This window comes from Haliaeetus albicilla, chromosome 7 (assembly GCF_947461875.1).
Source record: "Haliaeetus albicilla chromosome 7, bHalAlb1.1, whole genome shotgun sequence".
NCBI classification, from domain to species: Eukaryota; Metazoa; Chordata; class Aves; order Accipitriformes; family Accipitridae; genus Haliaeetus; species Haliaeetus albicilla.
Genome location: NC_091489.1, coordinates 19058731 through 19067835, shown reverse-complemented (window position 1 = coordinate 19067835; position 9105 = coordinate 19058731). Strand labels below are relative to the sequence as shown.

Here is a 9105-nt window from a genome sequence, read left to right as displayed (position 1 = left end):
CGGACACAGGGGAAGCTTCCAGCAGCTTCTCACAGAAGCCACCCCTGTAATCCCCCCCACTACCAAAACCTAGCCACACAAACCCAATATAAGTCTTTATTCTCATTCCAGCCAAGTATTTATTCATTCATGAGAGGGTAGTACACAGATCCCAGTGGGAAAAGGTTATCTCAGATTTGTACAAAAAATATATGTGTGTTTCCTCCCAATATTAATGCTCTGGGGGAGACCCTAGCTACCAGTGTTACCTTCTTTAAATAGCTCTAATTGAGAAGGTGGGGGAGTTTAGCTGGTGTTGAACTTATCATTGAAATTACTTGCAGAGGCAGAGACATATTTTTAGACAAAAGAATTGGATAGCTTAATGCGTTCTACCCTGTTGGCTGGTATCTACTAAATTCAAAGTATACTTTGCAGAAATGAAGGAGCCTTTTCATAAAGCCCCTATTGTCAGTACCAGTGATTTTCTGTTTACTGTGCTTCTTCCCCAGTGCTTCGTGTCACACCAAGAATGACTAGCTCTCCCTGCATATCCTCTGATTTTACAAGCTCTTGCTTACCAGATTTATCTTCCTGTTCAAATACCAGACAGCTGCTCAGATCAGGCTGCTGATAATTGTTCATTGCTGATATCAACATCATCCTACAGGTTCTTTATAGCAATAGAGTGCATCACCGTGTAACGTGAGCACTGCTTCCATGTTCATTCATCTAAAGCTGGGAAAAAGTTCTAAGGTTCCTGTTCCCCTTGAGAGAAATGAAAGTTTGGGAAGCCTTTACAAGCGGGCAAGCAAGGACCTCTAGCATCTTCCCAACCCCACAGATCAGAAATGTGTGCAAGAACACCAGTGGCAGCATGTTCCAGCAGGCTAAGGTTTAGGACCCTCTGAGTGCTTGATCAAGAGTAAGGAGTTGAAATGGGCTCCAAAAAAAAGACAGTGATTAAAAACCTGAACTGTTTTATGAAAACCAACCATATTTGCTGCCCAGTCTGTCTCTTGCTTTGCTTGATTTACAGAATTTTATGGAGTGCAATGTGTGCAGGCACTGTATATGCCATGCTCTCAGCACTTCATCAAACACATTTCATCTGGCACAAAGCACAGCATTCTAGCCATTGGTAACCTCCCTGACGGGAAATATTTCATAACCTAAGTTTTATGCACATGAAAGCACACAGAGAAAGTACCAATGAGGCAAACATATGAGTGTATGTTAGCCCCTGAACTTCTGCACATGCATTGTAAAAATATGTTGGAGTTACAATTCACTTTATGCTTGTTTTCAGGAGACAAAAAATTAAATTCAAGAACATATATGTTAGTGCAATCATTTATAGGCAGTGTCACCAATTACTAACTTCAGTCAATATGGTCCTTCCAATTCCCTTGCCTCTCATGTCCCTGGAAGCCCATGCTTGCTTGGTACTTGGTCAGGCATAGAAACTGCGTGCCATTTCCCCCTAACTACTGGGTCAGCAGCCTCTAAGAAACCCAGCATTTGGCCATCCCTGTCCAGCATGTACATGAAACCATTACATTAAGGGCCACAGTGAAAACTGACTTGCCGCATCTTCAGTCTTTTAATAATGGGAACCAGCCCTGTCTGGATGGCATGTCAAATCTGAAGGGAAAACATCTCTCCGGAAAAAAGAACTGAACAGAGAAAAAGAGCTGCCTGATCCTATTCTCACCTCATCCACATCTGAAACAGAAAGGTAAGGCTCTTAATCTCTCAAATAAAGGAAAATAAGGAAAGAGGAGCTGTTTAGAGACCTTCTGGCGGACTCAGTAGGAAAGCCAGGAAGTTCAGGCAGATTGTCCTCTGGTCTGGGAAACATGGCTTCTGCTGTGACCCAGCGAGGGGCAAACAAGGCTGACCGGGACAGGGAGGTCTGGGAGCTGAGTAAGTAGTCTTCAGAGAGAGAGAAGACCCTCAAAAAGGAAGAGCTGCAGGACTGTAAAGATTACTTTATGTAAAAGCATAATGAAACAGAGTCCTTGTCTGCGATATCTCAACAGTCTGAAGTAATTCTTGAATTACAAGTATTGGGAGCAGCAGTTCACATCAGCTCTGCTACTTCACCTTTTAGATCAACGCCCAGACTTTGATCCTCAAAACCAGCTTCTGTGAGCTCACCTTTAAACTTTCAGACTCAGCTGGGGGTATCTATCAAGTTTTCTCCAAGATAGGAGAATGACCAGGCAGAAAGCCAGGAATGGTTGTAGAGTGCAAAGCCAATTTTTTTTTTTTTTTTTGCCCTTGGACTTTTTGAGAATGCATATGATCTTGAATTTTCTTCATAAGTTTATAGCATTGCACAATTTATTTTAAGCTTCCTTTTTATTGTTGTGCATTAAGTGTTTTCTCTTTTGCACTGTTACAGGCAATACAGTTTCAGTATTTGCACTTCTTTGGAATATAAACACAGGTTTTCCTAAATGTAATTGATACAATAAAGAGGAAAGTTTCAAAACAAAAGTTCTGAGAAAAATCATGTTTCTCAATGTTAAAATGAAGTATCCAGACATAAAATATGATATATCATATTATTTCATGAAACATTCTTTAACATTCCTATAAAATGTTTTCAGAGGTCCATGCAATGTTGCACAAAACATAAGGAAACCATCCTAACTGTAAGTTTAAAAAAAATACGAATAAAGCCATAAAAATCGGGACCTATAAAATTCATACAAAATATTTCACTAATCACCTCAGAATATTCATGAAACACTCTGGAATATTCATAGAATATGCTACCTCTGTACCTAGCAATATTCAGACACCATTGCTCGTAGTATAATAAAAATAAGCATAAAGCAACATTGCCGCTACAGACACAGTAAGAAAAGAATAAAAAAGATCTGCTTGCTTTTCTGTTGGTATCACTTACTAGGTGTCCACATAACGAACCTTTCAGTGGTTGATTATAGCACTGTTTCCCTGACTTTGGTAATTTTTTTTCCTCTTACTCATATTGTGCAAAACACAGCCTGCAATGTTAAGCTGAGACAGGCGTTGTAAGGTAGCTTGCAGTCTCTCACTCTTGAGACAGAGACCTTAAAGTCACTGGAATCTACACACACAAACTCTCGCTCTTGCTAAGCAGCAGCATGACACGTATCAGAGAGCAGGCTTCCACAGCTCTGACAGTAGTAGTAGATTAGTTCTCTCAAAATTACAAAAGGGATGTTAACATCATTCACGTCCATATTGGTTTTGAAAGCAAATATTCCTTTTTTTTCTTTACATGTAAGTGGTGAATTCCCAGTGCCTTGAACCTTTCACTATCATCCCATGTTAATGTGGATTAACATATCATGATGATTAACCACATTATGGCAGTTAGTAAGAAATATCTATGTCTGTTAAAGAGATCATTGCCCTTACAAAGAATTTGTTTCAACAGTGATGTTAGGCCAAATAATTGATCCTAAAAATGTCTTCCTCAGAAAAGTAGCCCCTCTCTGACTGCCCGCCCCATGCCAAGTTGTTTCACTAGTGATTAAAGGCAGATGTAGCACAGTGAGCTGCTGCCAGATAACTATAGGCATTTTCTCATGAGCAGCTAGGCTGCTCTTCACTGCTCTACAGCTCTGCAACAGTTTCTAGCAACGTGCTACTTCATCATCCAGAAAATCTGCACTGCACATTATCCCCACTGGACACCAGGCAGTGTTCAGTTTGGGGATCCAGAAGCGGCAGTGCTCCTGCTGTGAAGAAGAAAGCAGACTGATGACTGAGAAAGTATATGACAGCAAATTCAGAACAGGAGAATTAACCAAGAAACAGCTCAACTAAAGCATGAGACAGGAGAAAAATCCCATGGTTTCTTTTTTTCCTTTTTTTCTTTGCTTGACTCCCAGGTTCTGGAATTGCAGTCACCTCTAATGCCTTCCAAGTAGGGAAGGAAGATGTAAGTTTCCAACACAGCCAGCAGATACGCACTACATGCGTATCACTAATCTCTGCATGAACAGCAGATTGACTTCCTGTGTACATCGCATACACAGTGGGCCCGATATGCCTAGGAGATATTGAGCTTAATCTTCAATTGATCTGCACATGTACAGCGAGTCCAATGCATTCTAGATGCACAAACTTTGCTGGGCATGTGAGGTAAACGCAATCTGCGTGTGTACAATAAACCCAGGCAGCGAGAACTTGTAGGTTTATTGCCCAAGCACAAGCTGACCGTACATAATAGAGTAAGTCTTATGTGCATTGGTACATTGGACTCATTGCAAACGCAATATAAAGTTGATCTACGCAGACTTTATCCAGAAGTAGAGCAGATTGCTACAGAGAGCGATAGGGCAGTTGACTACAAGTCTCGGAGGAAAGCTGGCACGTACCCCCTCCCTGTGTCTCCCACAGTCCCCTGGGGGCACCCCCTGTGTGACACCAGACCCGAAGCAGGGCGGAAAGCAGTGCAATACCTGCTCACAGCACAGAGCTCGTCACGCAGAGAAAGGACTGACCGTGAACATAAGTTGTCCGTACGGCCTCCGAGTCGCAGCTGGGCAAGCAGAGGTGGCTAAACTCGCCCCAGCGGTTCCTGCGCCTGTGGTCAGTGGAGGAAGTTAAATGAAAGCAAGCCTACTGCTTATTGGTTTTGAAGACAGATAATAAAAATTGACCAGAATGAGTGAATATTAATGCTCAGTATAAAGTTCATGAAAAATTTAGTGATGTTTTCTTTATCTTTTTTTAAATAGGAATTCTGTTTGCTTTTAACTGCCATTGCATGCTGATAACTTCATTGAATGATTCACTATGCCAAGTCCTCTCTTCCCCCATCCCTCCTAATCCTGCCAGCTCAGATCCAAGGAGTACTGTGAAAATTCTGGACTACTTTTGTGACCTTGTGTTTTGCTGTGTTTCCCTTTCTATCATTTCAGTGTTTTCCTACCTCGCTGTAGTGTAGTACCACATTCTACAGATTCTAACTGAACAAAGCAACTCAGGATCGTTAGCAAATGGTGCAAACTACCGTCCTCCAAAAATGCTACCCAGAAGCGAGGTGTGGGCCGGCACTGCATGTGTGAGCGGCATACAGCCTTGTATGCTTCAGCAAATGGGTCAGAGATGCGTCACCTCCACCTACCTATCTTCTATCCCAAGTGTAGCGCGCTGTGTGCATCAGAGAAGAATGGCACACTGTAAGTGCTTTGGGGTCTGTGTCGGCAGCCCTGGGACACAGCGCGGTGGCTTGTTTCCCCGAGGCGTGCAGGCAGGCCTGCGTGCGCTCACGTCTGCCGTGTGCGGTGTGCGGTGTGCGGGGGGGACGGGCGGTGCCTTTGCCCCCAGGGACCTGCTGCCACTGGGATGCCGCGAGGTGCTGCGTGCCCAGGAGGCTGTGACCACCGAGGGTAGCGTCCCTGGTGTGGGATCTCCTCAGAGGTGGCCTGTGCCCTTTGGGGGTGGCTTTGGGCCTGTGGCTACCGTCTCCTGGGGGGTGTAAACGAGCTGGGGGTCCGCGCACCCCCGGGCTAGCCCCTAACCAGCGGGCCGGGGCGCTGCGTGGCTGTGACCGCGTGAAGGGCGGCGCGGGATGCCGCCCGGGGAGCCCCTTCCCGGGGGGCGCAGGCGGCGGGATGCCGGTAGCCACCCCTCTCCCGCGAGCGGAGCGGGCTCCCGGAGGAGAGCGCGGGGCCCCCCGGCGGCGGCGGCGGCGGCGGCGGCTCGGCGGATCCCCTCCTGCCACCCGGGCGGCGGGGGGGGGGAGCCGGACCAGCCCGCCGGGCCGCGCCGCGCCGGAGCCGCCACCTGAGCCCCCCTCGGCGCGGCGGGCGCGGGGACCGGCGGGCGGGGCGGCCCCTGCTCTCCGCGGGGGCGGCTTCCCTCGGCTGCGAAGTTTCCCCGACTTGTGCCGAGAGAGGCAGGTCCCGGTGGCGGGGCGGGGGGCATCGCGGCGGCGGAGGAGGAGCGGATCGGCGCGGCCCCGGCCGCCGCGGGCGGCGTGTGCGGGGGCGGGCGTGGACGAGAGGTGGGCGAGCAGCGATGACCTTTGCGAGGAGCCCGCGCGGGAGCGGGCCAGAGGCAGAGCGAGCGGCAGCGCGGGAGGATGGTTGCTGAGCCCCGGAGGAGAGCCGCCCCGTAATGTCACCATGTAAGTCTTTTCTCCGGACTCCGGGGCGAGGGCTGCGGCTTGCCGCTCGGGGAGCGCGGATAATCCCCGCGGGCTCCTTCGTGGGGCGAGAAACCACGGCAAGATAGGCTGGGCTTTCCCCCCCCCCGCCACCCCACCCGCCGTAGTAGGTGATGAGTAACGTCAGGTTCGAGCCGTGCAGATAGGTAGGGCTGAAGGAATGGGGAAACGAGAGAGTTTCACGTCGGGAGCTCAGAGGGCAGGGCGGGCAGGGCTCTGCCCCGTCCGGGCTCCGGGTCCGCCGGCGGCTGCCCTGCAGGGTCCCGGGCGGCCGCTGCCTTTCTGCGAGCACGGTAATCCCGTCCTTAGGACCGCGCCGGTGAGTTTGCCCGTGCTTGGAGGCGAGTAGCGAAACCCTCGGCCGCGCTTGCCGCCCGCCGCTCCGAACGCCGGTGCCCCGGCCCCCGCCCGGCCCGGCCTCTCAGCTCGGCGCCGGGGCCGCGGTCGCTCCCGTCGAGGAGCCCCGTCCGCCACAGGCACCGTCGCCAGCCCTCCAGGTGCGGTGCCAGCACAAGTAGGGAAAAAAAGGAGAGGGGGGGCCGGGCGGGCTCCATAAAACCTTCCCAGCCCCACCGCTCCTCCCTGCAGCGCACAGCGGAGAGGAGGCAGCGCGGGCTCCGCCGCCGTCGGGGGGCGAGGGGCGGGCGGGTCGGTGGCCCTCCTTCCTTCCTTCCCTCCTTCCTTCCTTCCCTCCTTCCTTCCCTCCTTCCTTCCCTCCTTCCTTCCCTCCTTCCTTCCCTCCTTCCTTCCCTCCTTCCTTCCCTCCTTCTCTTCCCTCCTTCTCTTCCCTCCCGTCCGTCCGTCCGCACGCCGCCCTGCCCTGGGCGTGCCACTGCCGTGGCCTCCGGGCGCCTGCCCCGGTATGTTTTACCTTTGCCGACAGGCTCTTACCGAAGGTAAGGCAAGGTGCTAAAATTTGGGATTAGGAGTTTCGGTGGTGCTTCCACAGCCAGGTGAGAGAGAGGGGACCTGTGGCTGGACCGAAGGGAATCAGTGCAAGGGGAAAAGGGTAGAGGTTTTCTAACAGTGCGCAGTGGAGTTGGGGCAGAAATCAGAAGGAGCTCCTAAAGACCTCGCGTTGCAGTGCTGTGAAGTTGCAAACAGCCAGCAGATTAGTTGCCTGCAACTGGGAAAAGTTCATTTGGAAAGGAAAGCCGAGGGACTTCACACAGATCCGATGCAGCTGGCACTGTTTAAATTAAAAGGCAGTGTCTCATTTTTTTTCATCTCTTTCGATGAGTGTGAGGGTGCTTTCAAGGTTGCCTGTAAGAAGAAGTAGGAACAAGTAATGCTTAACAAAATGAAAGTTTTAAGTGGCATTGTGTAATTAATCTTTCAAGACATTCGGGTACTATAGTTTAAAGCAAGGGTTTCAAAGTTAAAATCGACCTCTCTTAACCTGGAGGAACTAAACTGTGAGTTGTAATCACCTTTCACTTGTTGCAGTTCCACTTAAGAGTGATTAAGCTCAAAATCTTTTTGTTTACAACCTATATGAGGAAAAAAAATGTGAAACTGATGTTATCTTTCTTTTAATTTTAAAGTGTCAGCAACATTTTTCCTTAATAGCTTTAGACATGTCAAAGACCAAAGAAAGTCATGTCAGTCTGCCTGAGGCAGAATTCACATCCTACTCCAGGGAACTTTGCTGAAGCTTTGAACAAGGAAGATGGTGTATTTGAATATGTATTGCATGTTTTGGGGCCGTACAGTATACAAATGAAATGCTCCAGGATTATTCACATCTTGTGTATATTTTCTTGCAGAGCTGTATACTCCCTAAAGGTGATGATGTTGTGTTAGCTGGTTGCTGGCATATGGAGGAAAAGGTTTAGTAGTTAGATGTAGCAAGAATCCCACTAATTCAATCTTGAACTATGTCAAGTTACTATCCATTTATGGTTTAGATAAATTACATGTCTACTTTGCTCTTCTGGAATGAATGGTGAATAAGCTCATTGTCTCCCTATGTTATAGGAAATGAAAGTAGCTGTGGACTGGACTGTATTGAATTGGTAGCTAGAGTGCATAGCTGGTCATGTCACACAGTGTCTACAATGGAATAATACAAGTCCATAGAAAAATTAGTAGTGCTTCTATCAGACTCCATAGAAGATCACTTTGTAATTTTTCTAAGAGGGATTGCTGTTGTGAGACTATATCCAACTGTAATGGATGTACTCCTACCATAGGTGTCCTAATAGTCCCCAAATATATTGGGTAAAATATTGGTTTGGTTCTGTGTTTGACAGTCTATAATAGTTTGTTCAGAGCTGCTAGCATGTTACCAGCTGGGGACAGAACAGGGCTTTTCATATAAATTGAAACAAAATAGAGAAGAAAACCCACTATGAACAGGGTTCGGCAATTTTAATGTACTCGGGGTTGAAGACTGAAATAATCTGTATATGTTCTGAGATCTTTGTTAGGGACTGCTTTGCTTATTTAAACTCTTGGTGTGTTTTAGTACATTGCTGTACTGATGTCCATTCTCTGTGCTACTGATGAGCGTTAAATGACAGAACACATCCTTTTAATACTATTTAAAATAGGAACACAAGACCAAAGGGGTCTCTCAGGCCATCAAGTCAGTGCTGTTGTGGCAGGGGACCATATCATCCCTTAATAAGCTATAAAAGAGCCCAGAACTGTTTGCTAATTTTTCTGTTTAATTATTCATATGCTGTTTGGATTAATTTCTAGATGTTAATTAACACTAATAATCAAGAAAATGAACCCTAAAATAAATATAAACATAGTGGGTATTAACAGGTGAATAATATCTGTGACTAAGTGGTGTTGGTTTTTTTTAATGCCTGGGAAGTACTTATCAGTTTCTCTGGCTCCTTTTTGTAATTGTCTGCCAGCTGGGATGTCACATTATATAAATACCAGGGATGGATTTTGTTATAAAAGAAGCCTTTTTGTTGGCAATGTGTTAGCTGACTTCC

The 9105-nt window shown here is 47.6% G+C and overlaps 1 protein-coding gene across 3 annotated transcripts in view; it reads left to right on the top strand.

The window, feature by feature from the left end:
• The first annotated feature begins 5754 nt into the window (after nucleotides 1–5754).
• Nucleotides 5755–9105, top strand: part of ADGRG6 (adhesion G protein-coupled receptor G6) — a 116608-nt gene continuing 113257 nt past the window's right edge. For 2 of the 3 annotated variants that reach the window (XM_069787165.1, XM_069787163.1), the window contains exon 1: nucleotides 5755–6115. In XM_069787165.1, coding sequence (XP_069643266.1) covers nucleotides 6114–6115 — 2 coding nt within the window. In that variant the 5' untranslated portion in view covers nucleotides 5755–6113. Of the gene's footprint in view, nucleotides 6116–6817; nucleotides 7015–9105 lie in introns of those variants that run through there. The other variant, XM_069787162.1, reaches the window with a different exon arrangement.